At 36.3% G+C, this 22,596-nt stretch overlaps 1 protein-coding gene across 7 annotated transcripts in view; it reads left to right on the forward strand.

The window, feature by feature from the left end:
- The window catches only part of SUPT3H (SPT3 homolog, SAGA and STAGA complex component), a 447,741-nt gene that overhangs the window by 207,071 nt on the left and 218,074 nt on the right, over positions 1-22,596 (forward strand). For all 7 annotated transcript variants that reach the window (XM_073810671.1, XM_073810670.1, XM_019949881.3 and 4 more), the window contains one exon: positions 14,533-14,617. In XM_073810671.1, the coding sequence (XP_073666772.1) occupies positions 14,533-14,617 (85 nt within the window). The remainder of the gene's footprint in view (positions 1-14,532; positions 14,618-22,596) is intronic.

Here is a 22,596-nt window from a genome sequence, read left to right on the forward strand (position 1 = left end):
AAGGAACCTCCCTACTGTTCTCCATAGTGGCTGTATCAATTTACATTCCCACCAACAGTGCAAGAGGGTTCCCTTTTCTCCACACCCTCTCCAGCATTTATTGTTTGTAGATTTTTTGATGATGGCCATTCTGACCGGTGTGAGATGATATCTCATTGTAGTTTTGATTTGCATTTCTCTAATGATTAATGATATTGAGCATTCTTTCATGTGTCTGTTGGCAATCTGTATATCTTCTTTGGAGAAATGTCTATTTAGGTCTTCTGCCCATTTTTGGATTGGGTTGTTTGTTTTTTTGATATTGAGCTGCATGAGTTGCTTGTATGTTTTGGAGATTAATCCTTTTGAAGTTGCTGCATTTGCAAATATTTTCTCCCATTCTGAGGGTTGTCTTTTCGTCTTGTTTATGGTTTCCTTTGCTGTGCAAAAGCTTTTAAGTTTCATTAGGTCCCATTTGTTTATTTTTGTTTTTATTTCCATTTCTCTAGGAGATGTGTCAAAAAGGATCTTGCTGTGATTTATGTCATAGAGTGTTCTGCCTATGTTTTCCTCTAAGAGTTTTATAGTGTCCGGTCTTACATTTAGGTCCTTAATCCATTTTGAGTTTATTTTTGTGTATGGTGTTAGGAAGTGTTCTAATTTCATTCTTTTACATGTACCTGTCCAGTTTTCCCAGCACCACTTATTGAAGAGGCTGTCTTTTCTCCACTGTATATTCTTGCCTCCTTTATCAAAGATAAGGTGACCGTGTGTGCATGGGTTTATCTCTTGGCTTTCTACCCTGTTCCATTGACCTATATTTCTGTTTTTGTGCCAGTACCATACTGTCTTGATTACTGTAGCTTTGTAGTATAGTCTGAAGTCAGGGAGCCTGATTCCTCCAGCTCTGTTTTTCTTTCTCAAGATTGCTTTGGCTATTCGGGGTCTTTTGTGTTTCCCTACAAATTGTGAATTTTTTTGTTCTAGTTCTGTGAAAAATGCCAGTGGTAGTTTGATAGGGATTGCATTGAATCTGTAGATTGCTTTGCGTAATAGAGTCATTTTCACAATGATTCTATTGATTGGATTGATTCTTCCAATCCAAGAACATGGTATATCTCTCCATCTATTTGTACCATCTTTAATTTCTTCCATTAGTGTCTTATAATTTTCTGCACACAGGTCTTTTGTCTCCTTAGGTAGGTTTATTCCTAGGTATTTTATTCTTTTTGTTGCAGTGGTAAATGGGAGTGTTTTCTTAATTTCTCTTTCAGATTTTTCATCATTAGTGTATAGGAATCATAATCTTGCTTTTCTTATGTCTTAAGATATTTATACTTATTTCATAAAGGGTTATAAAATTCTAAAAATATTGTCAAAGTTCATTTTAATAAGATATGAATATATACTAAAGTAAAGGACGGGGGATGGATGTTGAAAAATCAAGCAAGCAATGAGATAAATGATCATATCTAGAAAAACTGTTGGCTTAGGGGTTTTTTTTTAACATCTTTATTGGAGTATAATTGCTTTACAATGTTGTGTTAGTTTCTGCTGTATAACAAAGTGAATCAGCTGTATGCATATGTATATCCCCATATCCCCTCCCTCTTTCATCTGCCTCCCACCCTCCCTATCCCACCCCTCTAGGTGTTCACAAAGCACCAAGCTGATCTCCCTGTGCTGTGCAGCTGCTTCCCACTGGCTATCTATTTAACATTTGGTAGTGTATATATGGCAATGCTACTCTCTCACTTCGTCCCAGCTTACTCTTCCCCTTCCCTGTGTCCTCGAGTCCATTCTCTACGTCTGTGTCTTTATTCCTGTCCTGCCCCTAGGTTCATCAGAACCATTTTTTTTTAGATACCATATATATGTTAGCATATGGTGTTTGTTTTTCTCTTTTTGACTTACTTCACTCTGTATGACAGACTCTAGGTCCATCCACCTCACTTTAAATAACTCAATTTCGGGTTTTTCTTAATGGCTGAGCAATATTCCATTGTATATATGTGCCACATCTTCTTTATCCGTTCATCTGTCGATGGACACTTAGCTTGTTTCCATGTCCTGGCTATGGTCTTAGGTATTTATTTAATTATTTTAAGTTACTTGTCACTTTGGCTTTCTCAGAGCCATTGCTAATTGAATTCATTTCTTCCTTTGGAAAACAGGTAGATAAAATCATAGAGTTAAAAAGGTTAGTGGTATTAAAAATTGAAGAGTAAGGAGAATTTGCATGTGTTTATGACTGTCTGATTACCTTAAATGACTGCTCATGGTCAAACTTCTGTACTTTTTTTCCCCTTTGGACAGAGGGTAAATCAGTCTCAACAAATATTGGGTAAGAATGACATAAACAGTATGATGTCTGTGTTTGCGTGTGCTGTCTAGTACCAGGTTAGCTGACTGGAGTGTATGCTAGGACTCCAGCCTGCTATTCACTCTAATTCCAGTTAGGAGAAATTCCTGGGTATTATAGTAATACCTAGCCTATAAAAGTATAATCAAATAAGTGGTTTTAAGAGAATAAGGAAACTTTCTTTTGGGGACAGAAAGTCACCCAGGGCCTTCTTACATCAAGCAGTAGTCACAGTGTCCATTCCAAAGTAATATCAATTACCTGAGGTAGAAAATGTTCAGAAAACCAGAAGTAAAAAAAAAAAAATCAGTTACTAGCTCCCAAGACCACAGCAATTACTTAACCACAGTATCCAGAATAATTTAACCACATTAGAGTTTATAGCCAGTGGTAAGTACTGAAAGCAACTCAGCATCCAAGAAGACGCACACAAGGTAGTAAAGAAACGTCTCTTTGTCCTTTTATGTTTAGTTCCTGGATCTTCATGAGCAGATCTGCTTGTGGGCCTTGTGTTCTTCAGGACTGTTCTAGCACGCTCTCTGTCATGGATTTTTACTAAACTTACTTCCTTGGCTTCTTTTTCAGACTCTGTCCCCACACCCCAGCTTTACTGAAGTGTTATTGACAAATTGTTAAGTTATTTAAAGTGTACAATGTGATGCCTTGATATACATTGTGAAAGGATCTCTTTAATTGAAGAATCCCTTTAATTAAAACTTATTCAGTCCTTCCACTGTGTTCTTAATCAGGGCTTGAAAATGTGAAAACAAGTATTTTAGACTCAAAAGCTGACCCTGTCAAATATACTAAAGAAGAATAATATAGAATTCTGTGATACATTCCCCAAGTACAGGCACTATCTTGTTTTGTTTTGTTTTTAATGTCTTTTAGAGGGCAATGGAATGTTTCTTGGAAATTATTTCCACATATAGGACAGGAATAAATTTAGCTTTATTGCTCTTCCTCTAATTGTTTTTATTTGTTTATTTTATTCTGCGTTACCCATTAAATTTTTTTTCTTTTTTCTTAATTTCATGACTGTTGCCCAATTTACTCAGTTTAGTAAGATTTAATTTTCTTACAAGAGTTATAAAAGTGATTTTCTTAAAATATAATTTTCTTATAATTCTTGAAGACAGAAGTTTTGGGGATTTAAGGATTATAGCTGCTTGCATACCCAGAATAAATATCTGAAAACACATCTTTAAAATCACTGAATCCAGTCCCCTCCTTTCATTGTGGAGAAACTGAGGTACCCAGAAATGCTACTTGCCCGAGGTTACAGTACTACTTAGTCACAGAGTAGGAACCAGAACCAGGTCATCTAACTTTCAGTCTAATTTCTTTTCATCATAGCTGATTGCCTCTTCTTTGTAGCTGATGACCAGGATGCAGTGAGACTTGGCGCTGCATTATTGTAATCTTCCTAATTGGATACTGGCCATGTGAATTGTATCTGTTTATTCTCAGCTCCCATCTCTGGCCCCTCATTCAGCTGGTGCCGTTTCTTCTTTGAGTGGAGGCAGTGACTACAAGGAGACTCAGCTGGGTTGCTAATCCTCCTGCACTGAGTACCCTGCCTTAGTCCTCAACTGAACAGCATGGAAAGGCATTATCTCCAAATGAAGGGTCAAATTCCCCAGGTGCTTTTTTGGGACTCTAGAACAAAAATAATAGGGTATTTGTTTGAAAGTAAATAGTATACACATTTTATGTATTATTCATTCATTCCCTTAAAAAAAGAAAATTTTCTGGCTTTTTTTTTTTTGATAAAAAAAATGTCATGACCTTTTAGTATTAATTAGGCTGATTTCTTTGGTAGAAAATAATTTGGAAAATCTCTGTCTCAGGCAAACTGGGAGTGTTGGTAATGCTAATAATTTATATATATGTATTTAATCAGATCAAAAAAGTTTTCTCATTTCAATAAAGAAAATAATACTTATTTAAAAATATTGTTTGATACATTTTTACCTCCTTTGAAATTTCTTTTTTGTTTTATACTGTGTTTTTGTACTAATATCACACGTATGTTTGTATGACTTAAAAAGAGAAAAATATACACGTGTTGTATATGCTTACTGGAAAAGTTTGTTCTTCTTACAGTTACAGCCATTAAAAGAATTTGGGGTTGACGCTCAACATCATACATCATTAAGGAATTAATTGCAACTTAAACCAGCAATGAAATAGCACTACACAGGGCTTCCCTGGTGGCACAGTGGTTGAGAGTCCGCCTGCCGACGCAGGGGATACAGGTTCGTGCCCCGGTCTGGGAGGATCCCACATTCCGCGGAGCGGCTGCACCCGTGAGCCATGGCTGCTGAGCCTGCGCGTCCGGAGCCTGTGCTCCGCAACGGGAGAGGCCACGACAGTGAGAGGCCCGCGTACCGCAAAAAAAAAAAAAAAAAAAAAAAAAAAAATAGCACTACACAGCCATTAGAATGACTAAAATCGCAAACACCCAGTGTTGGAGAGGATGCGGAGCAACAGCAGCTCTCCTTCATTACTGATGGGAATGCAGAGTGGTACAGACACTTTGGAAGGCAGCTTGGCAGTTTCTTACAAAACTAAACATACTCTTATTATATGATACAATAAACACACTCTTTGGTGGTTACCCACATGACTTGAAAAGTTACGTCCACACAAAACTTGCATGAATGTTTATAGTCACTTTATTCAGAATTGCTAAAACTGGGAAGCAACTAGTATGTCCTTCAGTAGTCAAATGGATAAACACACCGTGGTATATCCATACAGTGAAATATTATTTAGTAATAAGAAAGAGTTATCAGGCCATGAAGACATGAAGGAATCTTAAATACATAATGCTAAGTGAAAGAAGCCAGTCTGAAAAGGCTACATACCATATGTTTGCAACTCTATGACATTTTGGAAACGACAAAACTATGGAGACAGTAAAGAGATGAGTTATTGCCAGGGATTGCAAAGGAGGAAGGGCTGAATAGGCAGAGCACAGAGGATTTGTAGTGAAACCATTTGTATGATACTGTAATAGTGTATACATATCATTATACATCTGTCAAAACCAATAGAGAAACTCATGCAGAGTTACCCTTAATGTAAACTCTGGACTTTAGTTAATAATAACGTATCAATCAATACTGGCTCACTAATGCAAAATGTTAATAATAGGAAACTGGGCATGGAGGGAGATGAGGGGATATATGAAACCTCTCCGTACTTTCCACTCACTTTTTCTATAACTCCTTTAAAAAATGAAGTCTATTATAATTATTTTAAAAAATAGAATTTGGGATTGATTTCTTTTCAACAGTTGGTGATAAGTGGATGTATGAAGAATGGGTCTGTGGGTAGATACATCATGAGATATATACATTTACCTAGGATCTGGAGGTTAGCAAAAGGTTCTGATAAAGAATAATGTGTCAGAATTTCCAGAGACATTGAAAGTGTATCACCATACTCAGGAAGCATCTAGGCATAAATTACTAACTAAAGATGTCAAATAGGGGTTCAACAGAGAGTAAGATAGCAAATATCTAGCATCTTCCTTCCTTTTTTAAAAAAAACTTTATTTTCTTTTTTAACTGAGGTTAGAAACTATTGAAGTGAAGTTTTGTTGTTTTCTGGAAACGCATAGTGACTAGTAATATTAAGTGTGTATTTTTAAAAATTTGTTTTCTGTGTTTTGGAAATGTTTCTGTAACTAGGTCTTACTCTGTTTTACTCTGTACTTTCTATTAATAGATTTTTCTTTTTACTTTAACAGATGTCTATGTAAAGGCTATCTCCCAATTTTAGACTGTTAGGCTTACACATAGCACCCAAAAATACTGAAAGGCTTAGTGCTAAGTTCAGCAGAATTTTTGGAACAGTATCCCATGGTTTCGTTCAGCATACATCCTCTTCTAAGTGTACAGAATAAGAAGTATAACTTCACCTCATGAATAGTCTTGCTTATTTCATACTTTCATTATGCACTTGACAAGGGAATTGCAGAGTCAGCTGCCCTAGTGATCACTGAAACATTTGATCCTGGAATTGAATAAAACCAATCCTGTTTGGGTGAGAGGATAGGGTATAAGTAGCTGTGCCACTGTCTTGATTAAGTGGAGTCCAGCAAGAATGCTCTGGACTTACTTGTTGTGACCATAGTTATCAAAGTTACATGATAACTAAAATAGAGTCTTGTGTGTTATAGCAATGAAGCTACTGCAGAAGACCAGGGGAGGGACAACTTTTTCAGGAACGTTTCCTGAAAGACCTTTAGTGGAAGCTGGTCCAGCAGTACTGGTGTTGTTACAGGCGTCTAGGCAGTATGTGAAGGATTTGAGCATCAGACCTTTTTGGTTGGGAATAGACCCAAGACAAATCAGTCAAGGCATCAGTGAGTAATAAGATAGGTGTTTAATGGGGGGAGGGGAAATCAAAAGATATGTATAAGTACCAATTACCTGGATTTTGTCTTTAAGTGACTTAAAAATATTATATACATTGCAGAGCAAAAAGAGGTGACTATGGCTAGGTACAGTGGCTTTCATTTCTATTTTCCAGAAACCATTAAGACAATATCTAGCTTTCTGCATTTGGGAAAATAAACTTAGCAGAAGTAATATGAGAAAAAATGCAAATTTAAGCTGAAGAACTAACAATCCTGAAAATTAAAATAATATACTAATCAAAATCCCATCCGTATTTATATCTTTAGCTGGTTTTAAGTACTTTACATGTTTATGTTAATGATTATTTTTAATAGAAAAGTATATAAAAGCTTGAGGTAAAACTTGGTAATTATTTGTACATTTTATATAAGAAGTATTTTAAAGTATTCTTTTTACTAGAGATGTGGATTGCATTCATTGTTTTATCTTTGAGTCAATTATTTCTCTTTGATAACTTTGTACTTCTTCTTTGGTGCGATTTAAATTAACTTAAAATAATGGAAGAGAAACTTTGTTCCGGCAGCCCAAAGAATTAAATATTGAATATGTCAGTGAACATAACAGAAGATTTTTGCCATTGTGGAGTTTACTCTCTGATGGGGACTTTTTCTTCTCTTTCTGTTCTGTTGGTTTATTTGTTTGTCCTTGCACCAGTAGCACACTACCTTAATTACTATGGCTTTATAATAAGTCTTGTAGGAAATCTCCTTCTACTTTGTACTTCAAAAGTGTCTTGACTATTCTTGGGTCTTGACTCTCTCACATAAAGTTTAGAGCCAATTTATATATTTTTAATTGCATTTTCTATCTTTGTGTGCTGTTTTCCCCAACTTTATTGAGATATGATTGATATTGTATAAGTTTAAGGAGTGCACATGTTGATTTGATATACTTGTTTATTACAAAATGATTACCACCATAGCTTTAGCTCACACCTTTATCACGTCACACAGTTACCATTTCATTGTTGTGGTGAGAACATTTATGACTTACTCTCTTATCACCTTTTAAGTGTATAATATAGTACTGTTAACTGTGATCACTGTGCTGTATGTAACATTCCCAGAACTTATTCATCTTCTAACTGGAAGTTTGTACCCTTTAAGCATCACCTCCCTGTTTCCCCCACTCCCAGCCCCTGGTAACGACCCCTCTGCTGTCTGTTTCAATGAGTTCTGCCTTTGTGTTGATGATATTTAAATTGCTCTTATAGCTGAAAAACGTGCTGGCTTCCTTTATTAGTTGAAATAATTTGTCTCCCCATTATTTTGAGTTTTCTGTGTAGATACTCAGATTATATGTGAATAAGAACAGTTTAGTTTTTTCTTTTCAATACTTATACAGTTTAAACCTTTTCTTGCCTTATGTTGTCGCTGTAATCTTAAGTATTATATTGATTAAAAGTGGTGATAGTGGGAATCCTTATATTGGTCTGAATTTCAAAAGGTTTGAATGCTTCTGAGTATGTTGTTCCCTATATGGTTTTTGGTAGATTCTCTTCATCAGATTAAAGAAAATCTTTTTAGTCGTACTTTGCTAAAATTTTTGTCGTGAATGGTTGTTTAGTGATTTTCCTACGTCTATTGATATGATCATATAGTTTTTCTATTTTCATATTTTATGGAGTTAATTGTATTAATAGATTTATGGGTTTTTTTTTGTTGTTTGTTTGTTTTTTGTGGTACGCGGGCCTCTCACTGTTGTGGTCTCTCCCGTTGTGGAGCACAGTCTCCGGACACGCAGGCTCAGCGGCCATGGCTCACGGGCCCAGCCGCTCCACGGCATGTGGGACCCTCCCGGACCGGGGCACAAACCCGTGTCCCCTGTATCGGCAGGCAGACTCTCAACCACTGCGCCACCAGGGAAGCCCTAATAGATTTATGTTTTGCTCTTGCTTTCCTGACAGCCAAAAAAAGTATACCCAGCAAAGTTATCCTTCAGAATTGAAAGAGAGAGAAAGAATTTTCCAGACAAGTGAAAGTTGAAGGAGTTCATAAGCACTAGACTAGCCTATAAGAAAAGTTAAAGGGACTTCTTTGAACTGAAATGAAAGGATGCTAGTCAGTAATAGTAAAATGTATAAAAGTACAAATTCCACTGCTTAAATTCAGAATACACAAATGTTTTAATGGTGGGTAAATCAGTTATACATCTAGTATGAAGGTTATAAGACCAAAGTAGTAAAAATAATCATAACTACAATACTTTGTTAATGATACACAAGCTAAAAGATGTACATTGTGAAATCAACAACATAAAATGTGATGAGGGGAGGGTAAAACTACAGTATGAAAATCTGAGAAGCAGTAGAGCTGATGGTGTCCCAAAATGAGTTCAAAGGCAGGCAAAGACCAATGTCCCAGCTTGAAGATAGGCAGAGGGTGCATTCTCCCTTACTCCTCCTCTTGTTCTGTTCAGGCCTTCAATAGATTGGATGAGGCACACCCACATTGGAGAGCGTAATCTGCCTTACCCAGTTTACGGATTCAAATGTTAATCTCACGCATAAATACCTGCAAATACATATCAAACTAATGTTAACTACCCCATGGCCCAGTCAAACTGAGCCATAAAATTAACCATACCCATATCAATTTGGGCACCCATATCTCCTTAAACTATACTTAGTCTCCAAATAAAGACAATAACAAGGTCATAGTTCTGCCTAACGTGATAGTTATCCAGCACACAACTGAAAATGTGCTAACCCCTTCCCCAGAAGATGAGGTTAAGTCCTTGAGTGATGTTTATACTTCTCCTTGGTGTTCCTAGCTTAAATACTATGATATAAAATGAATAACAAATACTGTAAGGCCAATACATTTTATGTTACATGAGGAGGGAAAAAGAAAGGGAAGGAAACAGATATTTCCCCGACACTCACATTCACACACACACACAAACGTATTCATAACAAAATAAGGGAATACTCATGACCGTTACAGTCCTCTTTCTATAACTGGTCATATGGTTGTAGCTGGTATTAATAACTACCTTCTTCCACTACCTAATCTGTATTCCCCTGCCTTCAGCAAGCACCTCAGCTGGTTGTGATTCTTTAACTGGTGGAGTGACCCAAACCTTCATTCTCGAAGGATCTGAGCTATTAGTAGTCCTTCCTGGATTGGGTTGTAGTTTTCCATTGACCTTAATCACAGGGCATGGTAGTACTATGAGACGTCCTAAGGGATCTCCTATATTCCAGAAATACTCTTTCTTACCTCCACTGTGGAGTACCAGTCTATTTTCCACTGGGTAGTCACTATCACTCACCCCAGCCAACACAGTAACTCCTTCTTTGCTTGTTGATTCAGAAGCATGTGGAATCCACAGTGACTCAGCTGCAGTCTTAAGTTGCATTTCAATGGAATAATTGTGTCAATGGCATAAATGTGAAAGCATTTCTCCCTCTGGAATTAAGACCTCTAGGCCAGTAAATCATAAGGCCATGGGAACGGAAAGCAACAATTTTGCTAGTGGGTCTCTAGGAGTAATAATGAGTGGTGCCTCTCCCATTCTATCCTTTGATTCCTAGACCTGTGAATTCTATGTGTGGGAGAAGCAGCACCATATTAGATGCTGGTTCTAGACTGTATAGTCTTCTGGAAAACCTTGCTCCAGATCTACAAGGTATTGCCAACTTGCTGGCACTGTAACTCAGTCTTCAAAAGGCCATTTCATCATTCCATCAAACCAGCTGCTTCATGATGGTGGGGAACATGTTAAGAATAGTGGATTCTGTAAGTGTGGGCCCAGTGTAGCCCTTCTCTTGCTGTTAAGTGAGTTTCTTGATCAGAATCAGTGCTGTATAGAATATTATGACAGTGGATAGGCATTCTCTAAGTCCACAGATGGTAATTTTTGCAGAAGCATTGCATGCAGGGATGCCAGTTCCATATCCAGAGTGTCTATTCCAGTAGGAATAATACACTTCCACTGCCATGATGGAAGTGGTCTAATGGCATCAGCCTGTTACCAGGTAGCTGACTGATCACCCTGGGGAATGATACCATATAGGGAACTCAGTGTTGATCTCTGCTGCTGACAGATGGACACTCAGCAGTGACCTTGGTGAGTGGAAGTCCATCCTTCCCACCACAGCCACCTTGTTCATAGCCCATTGAGCAATGATGGGGTGATTTGGGAAAAGCTGATGGTATCCACTTGATTGTTAAAATCTTCCTTTGCTGAGGTCACCTATGAGCATTCACACAAGACACAGATATCTTCACTTTTTTTTTAGTTTTTTTAAATTGAAATATAGTTGACGTCTTCACGTTGTTGTTGTTGTTTTGCCTATTTAGAGACATCTGTCAACCTCTTCCCCAAATTTCCCAACTTCCCAAACATACTCCTTCCATGTCCCTTACCATTAGCCACTCATTGGTCATAGCCCATGAATCAGTATAAAATTACACATCTAACTATTTCTTGTTTCAAGTAAACAACTAAGTGCACTGCTGTAAGTTCTGTGCACTGGGAGGATTTCCCTTTACCACTGTCTTTCAGGGATGTTCCAGAAGGGGACTATAACACTACAGCTGTTCAGTTTCGGGTGGTGTCTACGTATCATGCACATTTCCACAGTGGCTGCACCATTTTGCATTCCCACCAGCAATGTACAGCATTTGCAATTTCTCCATATCCTAGCCAACACTTACTGTTTTCCATTTTGTTGATAATAGTCATTCTTATGGGTTTGAAGTGGTATCTCCATGTTTTTTTTCATTTGCATTTCCCTAATGGCTAATGATTTTGAGCATCTTTTCATTTGAAATTGGCCGTTTGTTTATTTTCATTGGAGAAATATCTATTCAAGTCTATAGCCCATTTTTAAGTTGGGTTGTTTGTTGTTTTTTTTTTGCGCTGTGGGCGTTCTTTGTATATGCTGGTTATTTATCTGATATATGAGTTTCAAACATTTTTTTTCCCATTCTGTGGGTTATCTTTTCTCTCTCTTAATAGTGTTCTTTGATTTATAAAAGGTTTTAATTTTGATGGAGTCCAATTTATTTTTTTCTTTTGTTGCCTGTGCTTTTGGTGTCACACTTAAGAAACCTTCGCCAAATCCAAAGTCATGAAGATCTCCCCTTCTGTTTTATTCTAAGAGTTTTATAGTTTTAGGTCTTTGATCTATTTTGAGTTTATTTTAATATGTGGTACAAGGTAAGAGTCCAACTTCATTCTTTTGCATGGGGACATCTTGTTTCCCTGCACCAATTGTTGAAAAGACTGTCCTTTCCAGATTGGGTGCTCTTGCCACCCTTATTGAAAATCAGTTGACCATTATATGTTTATTACTAGGCTCTCTGTTCTTTTCCTATAGTCTGTTTGTGCCAATACCACATTTTTTTTTCTCTTTCACTCAGCCTGGGCTAAGACAGGCAAAGTGCCTTCCTTGGAGTGGTATTTTCCTAGTTCACACACTGAAAGTGTCACCATCTGGGCATTGCTTTTCTCAACTTCAGAGTAGTTTCCTCAAACCTCTCTTGAGGTCCCAGCATTCTTTCCTATACCTTGAAAACTCTGCTGGTTGAAATCCAAGCTATAGGCTACTATAAAGAAGTAGATGCTTTCAGAATAAATTTTGGCTCCAGGGCTCTCTTATCCTGTGGAGCTGTGTTTTCTCATTTTCTCTGACTTCTTTTTTGTTCTCTCTAGTGCTGGTTAAAGTATGCTTTAAATATAAGTTTTTAATATATTACTGTATATTTTCAAATGTTCTTTACCAGGACCATCTAGTCCACATATGAAAATTGAGAAGAGGACTTTTAAGATCAGCTTTGTCATCCATTCTTGATAATCTGCTTGTATATAGTTTAAAATAATAGTTTACACCACTTACATGCATTTTTCTTAGCAGTTTTCATTTTAATTACATCACATGCTTTTTTTAGTTTTCTATGTGGCTATTATTGTGTTACTGTACAGTTGTCCCTCAGTGTCTGAGGGGGATTGGTTCTACGAACCCCCTGCAGATACCCAAATCGTCAGATGTTCAAGTCCCTTATATAAAATGACATAGCATTTACTATATAACCTATGCACATCTTTCCATATACTTTTTTTTTACTTTAATAAACAGAATTATTATTTGTAATATTTACACACATAGTCTTCCATGGTAATGTTAAACTTAGCATTTTCTTCAAATGCCCCTCAAAATAACCCACTTTGCCTTCCTAAGTGAATCTTGGACAAGGAAATTCAGTGAAAGTGATCTATTTATGACTATCCCATGTCTCTTTTTCTTTAACATCTTTATTGGAGTATAATGCTTTACAGTGGTGTGTTAGTTTCTGCTGTATAACAAAGTGAATCAGCTTTATGTGTACATATATCCCCATATCTCCTCCCTCTTGTGTCTCCCTCCCACCCTCCCTATCCCACTCCTCTAGGTGGACACAAAGCACGGAGCTGATCTCCCTGTGCTATGCGGCTGCTTCCCACTAGCTGCCTATTTTACATTTGGTAGTGTATGTGTGTCCATGCCACTCTCTCACTTCGTCCCAGCTTACCCTTCCCCCTCCCCATGTCCTCAAATCCATTCTCTACATCTGCGTCTTTACTCCTATCCTGCCCCTAGGTTCTTCATAACCATTTTTTTTTCTTTTTAGACTCCATATATATGTGTTAGCATGTGGTATTTGTTTTTCTCTTTCTGACTTACTTCACTTTGTATGACAGTTTCTAGGTCCATCCACTTCACTACAAATAACTCTATTTCGTTTCTTTTTATGGCTGAGTAATATTCCATTGTATATATGTGCCACATCTTCTTTATCCATTCATTTGTTGATGGACACTTAGGTTGCTTCCATGTCCTGGCTATTGTAAATAGAGCTGCAATGAACATTGTGGTATATGACTCTTTTTGAATTATGGTTTTCTCAGAGTGTATGCCCAGCAGTGGGATTGCTGGGTCATATGGTAGTTCTATTTTTTGTTTTTTAAGGAACCTCCCTACTGTTCTCCATAGTGGCTGTATCAATTTACATTCCCACCAACAGTGCAAGAGGGTTCCCTTTTCTCCACACCCTCTTCAGCATTTATTGTTTGTAGATTTTTTGATGATGGCCATTCTGACCGGTGTGAGGTGATACCTAATTGTAGTTTTGATTTGCATTTCTCTAATGATTAGTGATGTTGAGCATCCTTTCATGTGTTTATTGTCAATCTGTATATCTTCTTTGGGGAAATTTTCATATACTTTAAATTGTCCCTAGGTTACTTATAATACCTCATACAAAGTAAATGCCATGTAAATAATTGTAAATACAATGTAAATGATATGTGAATTGTTGCCACCACGTGGCAAAATCAAGTTTTGCTATTCAGAACTTTGTGGATTTTTTTTTTATTTCGAATATTTTCAATTGGTGGTTGGTTGAATCCGAGGAACCTGCAGAACCTGAAGATATGAAGGGCCAGCTGTATTGGTTATTTGGATATGGTAACAGTTTTCTGGTTGCCAATATTATGAAGTGGTTGTCTTTAAAATTTTGCATTTTGAAATAGTAAATGCCCTCAAAAATGCCTACACAAGTCAAGAAATAACTTTGATGACACTGCACTTTTCTCTGGAAGTTTCAGCTTATGTAGGAAAGATGCAATTCTTTGTCCATAGAAAATTGTATACGTACTCTGTCATTTGAGAGGACAATTTGTACTTTATTAAACAGTATCATGATAAATATTTTTCACTTTTGCCTTTCTTAGTTTTACAGTCCTTAATATTGGTATGTTTGATTTTCTTTGCAGGTTTTCTCTAGGTGATTCTAGGAGGCCTCTTCATGAAACAGCAGTTTTGGTAGAAGATGTAGTACACACTCAGTTAATTAACCTGGTAAGAGCATATAATCTTATTTGGTATCTCTTCTCTGCATTCCACTTATATTGGCATCACAATCCAAGATATTTTTTTTTTTTTTTTTTTTTTTTTTTTTGCGGTACGCGGGCCTCTCACCGTTGTGGCCTCTCCCGTTGCGGAGCACAGGCTCCGGACGCGCAGGCTCAGCGGCCATGGCTCACGGGCCCAGCCGCTCCGCGGCATGTGGGATCTTCCCGGACCGGGGCACGAACCCGTGTCCCCTGCATCGGCAGGCGGACTCTCAACCACTGCGCCACCAGGGAAGCCCCAAGATATTTTTAAGAATTTTTTTTTTTTACATTTAGAATGCTTTTTTTGTCAACTGTATTAAAGTATAATTTTCATGTAACAGAATTTCACCAGTGCATGACTTTTGACAGATGAATATTGTCATGTGACTAGCAACGCAATCATTATATAGAAATATTTCCATCATCCAAAAACATCCCTTTGTAACCCTGTGTAATCAGTCTTTTCTCCCACTCCTGACCTCGGATAACACTGATCTGTTTTTTTTGTTTTTTGTTTTTTGCGGTACGCGGGCCTCTCACTGTTGTGGCCTCTCCCGTTGCGGAGCACAGGCTCCAGACGCACAGGCTGAGCGGCCATGGCTCACGGGCCCAGCCGCTCCGCGGCATGTGGGATTCTCCTGGACCCAGGCATGAACCCATGTCCCCTGCATTGGCAGGTGGACTCTCAACCACCGCGCCGCCAGGGAAGCCCCACTGATCTGTTTTTTATCATTATATCAGTATAGTTTTTTCAGAACTTTTTAAAAAACTTTTATTCTGAATTTTAGATGTCTGGAAAGAGAATTGCACAAATATTACAGAGAATTCTCAGATACAATTCACATTCCTATGTTAACATCTTGCATAACCATAGTACAATTATCAAAACCAGGAATAACATTGGTACAGTACTGTTAATAATATTACCAACCTTATATGAATTCCATCAGTTTTCCCATTAGTGTCCCTTTTCTGTTCCAGGAGCTAATCCAGGATAACACACTGTAGTGAGCTGTCATGTCTTTGTGGTCTTCTATCTGTGATAGTTCCTCAGTCTTTCTTTAAAGTCTTTCATGACCTTGACATTTTTGAAAAGTACTAGACAATTATTCTGTAGAATGCTCTTCTTTGTCAATTGGTCTAATGTTTTCTTATGGTTAGAATGTGGCTATGCCTTTTTGTCAAGAATACCACAGAAGTGATGGGCTTTTCTCACTGTATCATGTCAGTGGGTTCATGTTGTTGATGTGTTGTTTGTGATCTTAAATTAACCTTGATAACTTGGGTAAAGTGGTATATGTTGAATTTTTCCACTATAGTGAAGTTTTTTGTTTTTTTTTTCATTTTGTTGTTAATAAATGTCTTGTGGGAGATGTTTTGTTACTATGCAAATACTGTTTCTCTGAAAAATTTTGCCTGTTAATTTTAACATTCATCAGTGGGTGTAGTCTGAGACCGTTATTACTGTGGTATTTGCATAGTAATGATTTTCTATTTTCTTCTTTCCTTTTATCTTTTAATTGCAGTTATTCTGAAAGAAATAGCTATTCTTTATCACCATTTATTTATTAAATTTTTAATGTACGTATGTATGGACTAATGTGTATTTAAATTTTATTCTTTTGTTCATTATGCAGTAATATTATTCTTTATTTTTATTTCTCAAGTTGTTTCAGTGTTGGCCACTAGGAACGCTTTCATGTCCTTTCCTCATTTTTCTATCAAGTTTTTGATCCTGTGTCTCATAAATATTAGGTATATCAGTCCTTTGTTTGTGGCATATGATACAAATATATTCTTCTTCTGTGTCAGTTACAGTTATCTTTTGACTTTGTTTTTATGAGCTTTGGGGAGGCATACAAGTATTTTTATTTTAATGTAGTCAAATGCATCAATCTTTTATTGCCTTTGGATTTTGAGTTATAGTTAGGAACACTTTTCTTATACTGAGTTTAAAGAGAAGTTCATCCATATTGTTTTCTAGTACCTGTATGGTTTCATTTTTAACATTTAGATTCCTAACCATTTGTGGTTGATTCTTGTTATTGTGTGAGATATGGATCTAACTATAGATTTTTCCAAATGACTACCCAGTTATACCATCATCATTTATTAAAAAGTATCTACTTTCCCTAATGATTTGAGATGCCTCCTTTATCATTACTAAATTAGCATATGTATTGGGGTCTATTTCTGATTTTATATTCTATACCAATGGTTTATTTGTCTACGCATGTGCTAATACAACATTTTAAATTATATTGGTTTTATGGTATATCTTAAAGATTGTTACAGCTAGACGCCCCTTCTAATTTTTCTCAGTGTGTTCCTGATTATTCTTATATGTTTATTTTTCCATGTGAACATTAGTATTGAATTTTCTAGCTCCATAAAATAACTTGCTGGTATTTTTATGGGGATTGTGCAAATTTATAAATCAATTTAAAGAGAACTGCATCTTAATGTTGAGTCAGCCTAAGAAAAAGGAATGCCTACATTTTTTCAAGACTATTTTTGTGTCTTACATGAGTGTTTTAACATTTCTTTTTATAGGTTTCACGTATTTCTTGTTAGATACATTCCTAAGTATTTAACCTTCTTATTTGCTATTGCAAATAGGCTTTCTGTATAATTACATAATGGCTGAAAACGTCTGGAATTTACTAAAATACATAAATCTATAGATTTAAGAAGCTGAGCAAACTCCAAAAAGGATGAGCCCAAAGAAATGCATGTTCAAACTGCTGACTATGAACGGCATAATATAAATTTTAAAAGCACCCAGATTTATTACCATAGGGGAACAATGATTTGAAAGACAGCAGAATTTTCATGAAAATATGGAGACTAGAAGGAAATAGCACAACAGTTTTAAAGTACTGGATTCCCTTTTCTCTACATCCTCACCAGCACTTGTTATCTCATGTCTTTTTCATAATAGCCATTCTAACAAGTGTTGGCCTAAAGCATACACATAGATCAGTGGAACAGAATAAGAGCCCTGAAATAACCCACATATATGGTCAATTAATTTATGAGAAAGCAGTCAAAATTGGAGAGCCACATGCAAAAGAATAGAACTAGATGCTCTTTTACACTGTACACAAAAATTAACTCAAAATGGATTAAAGACTTAAATGTAAGGCCTACAACCATGAAATGCCTAGAAGAAAACATAAGCACTAAGCTCCTTGACATTGGTCTTGGCGATGATTTTTTGAATCTGACCCCAAAAACAAAAGCAAAAATAAACAAGTGAGACTACATCAAACTAAAAAGCTTGTGCACAGCAAAGGAAACCATCAACAAAATGAAAAGGTAACCTGCTGAATGGAGGAAAATGTCTGCAAATCATATATCTGATAAGGGGCTAATATTCAAAATATATGAAGAAGTCGTACAACTCAATAGCAAAAAATAAACAATTAATAAATGGGCAGACGATCTGAATAGACACTTTTCCAAAGAAGACAGACAGCTGGCCAACATGTCCCTGAAAAGATGCTCACCATCATTAGCCATCAGGGAAATGCAAATCAAAACCAAATGAGATATCACCTCACACTTGTCAGAATGACTGTCATCAAAAAGACTAAAAATAGCAAGTGATGGTGAGGATGTGGAGTAAGGGAGCCCTTGTGCATTGTTGGATTGTGCATTTGTGCAGCCACTATGGAAAGCAGTATGGAGGTTTCTCAGAAAATTAAAGACAGAACTACCATATCATCCAGCAAGTCCAATTCTGGGTATTTATCCAAAGAAATGAAAATACTAACTCAAAAAGATGTATGCATGCCCATGTTCGTGGCAGCATTATTTGTAGTAGCCAAGATAAGGAAACAACCTAAGTATCCATCTCTGGATGAATGGGTAAAGAGATTGTGGTATGACTATGCAGTGGAATATTACTGAGCCATAAGAAATAATGAAACATTGCCATTTGCAATACCGTGAGTGGACCTCAAGGATATTATGCCAAGTGAAGTAAGACAGACATAGAAAGACAAATACCATATGAGCCCTTTTATATGTGGAATCTAAAAGAAAAACAAATCAACTTCATAGAAACAGAGACACAGATTGGTGGTTGCCAGAGGCAGGGGGTGGAGTGGGATGAACTGTTTTTTAGTTTAAATAAATTGAATTAAAAATTTTTTTAACTAAATTAATTTTTAAACTTTATGGTAACTGGCAATGCTGATATTCACAGGGAGAGATGGGGGTTTTGACAAGAGGTATCTAGCCTGGAATTCTTGTTTTTGTATATACATCTCTATATAAAAATATATGTTAAATCTTTCATAGGATTCAAACAAATATATTTAATATATTTATTAAATTTAATTGAGGAAAGTAAGCATCAGAATAGAGGTAAAAAACTCTTGGAGTATGCATAGATGTAGCATAGAATCTGGTTTTACTTGCACTATATTAAGATACAAATTTAGTTGCCAACATTTTAAAATTAGATCACTTTTACATAAAAACTTAGGATTTCTGGCTATTCTTGAAAGATTAAAATTGGAATGTTTGACAGCGTAGGTATGTCTTTTAATATGGAAATCTGAGCTCAGGAGCCACTTCTACCTGGTTTTTACCAGGCCGGCTTCATTTGCTTAACCAGGAAAGTATTCAGTGTTAATGGATTTATATAGCATATTGTTGCTGTATTTCCCATATCCATCTTCAATTTCAGTTTTTCAAGAAAACATACTTTTTAATTTTGGAAGAAAATGATGTTTTTTAAAGGAATTTTAGTTTTCCTCAAAAGCTGTGGAAACAGTGTTATGTATGTCACAGAAGTTCATAGACAAATATAATAAGGAAGTTGTTTTTATGTGATATACTTTTTTCCCCTATGACTTTGCTCTGTTAATGCCAGAGTGATCTGTCAAAGTGCTTTGATAGTGTGCTATCGAAGGGAGTACACAACTTATGGAAGAAATAAAAAGCATTTAGATTCTTGCTACAGCCTGTTTAGAAGGGAAGAAAGTGATTCCACTCTTACGACCTCTGTGGTGCTGTGTCTCCTGTTCAAAAAGCACCTTTAAGTACTGGGGTAGTGAGCTAGAACTTCAGTTGACTCGTTCTTTCCTCAACTGCCGGCCCTTAATACCTTAATCTAAAACTTTAAAGGGGAAGAAAATCCATTCTTCAGTCTCTTGGATCATTGTGCCAGCGGTTGCGTGTTGTTTCATTTGGGAAGAGGTTTTCTTTAAATCTTTTGTCTCTTGTTTCTTGGACCTATGATTCCCATTTGAGACCTGTGTCCTCTCATCCTACCCCTGATTCTTTCTCAGTTCTTCAGCCAGGCCTGCCTTCCATTCTGAGTGATTCCACCTAACTCTACTCTGTTCCACTTGCTAGGTTGTGACCAGCTCAGGCCCCAGTTAACTGTTCTTCACTGGAGTTCTGTGTGAAGATTATAGAATATGTTAAATCATGAAAACATATAGTTTAAAATCTATATAAAGCTTTTCACTTTATTCAAGAACAAGTTAGAATATTAAAGTCATAGGATTTTAAAGTTGAATTATACTTCAGAAATTATTTGTTATATAATAGTTTGAACCAAATGAAATTGCCTTTTTTATAAGTCATGAATGGTTGAATATCAGCAGTTTTATGATTCAGTGCAATACTAATTAGTTGTCACTAGAGAGAGTTTTCAAAACTTTTAATTTTCTCATTTTGTAAAATAACAATACTAATATTTACTTTTTACAGTGGTTATAGAGGGTCATAAAAATTAGATATATTGTATATTAAAGACTTAGTGAAGTTTCTGAGGCATAGTACCCTTTCTCTAAGTTAGTAGTAGTAAATGGTTACTAGCGTGATTAATTCTAAGATAACAGGGCTATTTAATGGCATGATTTAGATTAGAATTGGATTGAAAAAATCCATTGAAATGCTCTTTCAAATTTTCCAGAAAGATGCAAACATTTTCATATCCTAAGCTTCCCTCTTCTCCCACTCCACAGGGTGAGCTACATCTATTTGAAATAGGTAAAGATTTATGCCAACTTGAAATTGTGTGATAGAGTTGCTTTATGATACTGTCAATAATAATATCCTTTCAGGTTCCAAAACTGTCATGACATCTGATGGCTGTATAGCTGCTTTCATTTTTATATTCATTCAAAATTAAATATCAGCGGACCCTCGTCATTGTATGCACGAAGTGTAACTATCTACCATTCCATTTCAGAACATATTGGATTTTCACTATATAATCTACCAGGCAACTAGTAAGCTCCTCAATTTGTTGTACTGTTTTCACATCAGAACCACTTTCTCAGGGTTATTCTAATAGTCTTTAGTTATGAAAATTAATAACATATTTATATGTGTCAAAAGTGATTGCTTAAGTCTCCCATCTGGATTAGCATACACTGAGTCATCCCTTCCTCCACCCCACTTACTTGTAATGCTTTTTAATTCGACAGTTTATCTCCCTGGTAGAAGGATCTCATGCAAGGCAATGTTCAGTCCTCATCACCACTTCTGTGGGGCTGTCACTTATGTCACCTCAGTAATGGTTTATGAATATGTTTTAAAATAGCAATAGAATTTCCTGTGCAGAACTTCAGTTATAAGGGTTATAAAAATAGGACAAACTAATATAATTTGTGATTGCATAAAGTAAAGGAAGTAGAGGTACCATGGGGACCTAATGAATCACAGAATGGAAACAGTCTTTTAGCTGACTAAACATTCAGACTTTGTACTAAGTCAGAGCGTGGATATGTAACTCAGCAAACCGGAACACACCACTCTGTGTTTACATGGATGGGACAGAGAAATTCACAAATACCATCTGGGAAAAAATTCTTGGCTTATTTGTCTGTTTCTACTGTAGAGTAAATGAAGTACCACATATTTAGCATAAACAGACTGAAAGCACACCTGCTTTGTGGAATATACACACACATGTGCACACATATACACACACAGCATTGTTCAAAATGTAGAACATTGTATGCCTTGAAAAGTGATTCCTTTCCTTCTTTTTTGCTTCTTTTTAAAGAGTGTATTGTGGAAAATTTACTAATTGCTTTGAATGGCGCTTGTTTCTGATCGATTGCTCTGAATATTTTCTGTTACTTAGCTGGATTTTCCCTCATATTACTACCTCATACCTCAAGAAATAGTATTGTATCTTCTCTTTTTTAAGAAATAATGTTTGTATTGCAGATGACAGATATTTAGTTTTTAATCTGTGACACAAAATGGGCATATTCTAAGTAGATCGCCTCTTTAGCTACGTTGTCCCCGCCAATTCTCCTGGGTAATCTGCTACAGGCATAACCTAGAGGACCAACCAGGAAAGAATTTCCAGTCCTTTCCCAACTCTCAGCATGTCTTCTTTTTCTTCCTGTAGTATATTCTACTAATAGTCAATTGTTCAACTCTTCAAGGTAAGAGAATCTCAGAGTACAAATTGTTTATAGTTCCAAGTAACTTAAAAGCACTGTTTCATATTATTATACATGGTTTTCTTAGCAGAAGTATAGAACAGTGTCTTCCCTCCTTTCCATGTGTGTCAAGGCTTTTCCTTTAGTGTTCTTCATTTATTGCTGCCGGTCAGCTAGTATCCTGTTACCTAACTTAAGCTAAGCTCTGCTGGCTACTTGGATCCTGTGCCAAGTTTGGATTTCTGACCTGTGCTGAAACTCAGTTCTGGCTGCAGCTCCTATTAAATGCCTAATGTGTAGTTTCCAAGAATTTCAGATTTACCAAAGACATGCAGACCATTCATAAAATACCCTCTCTGCAGACTGAGTTGCATCAGTTAATTAAAATAGGTACAGATTTGTGCCAACTGGAAATTGTGTGACTGAATTGATATTTTATGCTGTCAATAATATGCTTTTGATAATACCCATTTTTGCAGTTCAAAAAATAATATAATTTTTGATGGCTGTAGAGCTACTTTTATTT

Source organism: Tursiops truncatus, chromosome 10, assembly GCF_011762595.2.
Source record: "Tursiops truncatus isolate mTurTru1 chromosome 10, mTurTru1.mat.Y, whole genome shotgun sequence".
Taxonomy (NCBI): Eukaryota; Metazoa; Chordata; class Mammalia; order Artiodactyla; family Delphinidae; genus Tursiops; species Tursiops truncatus.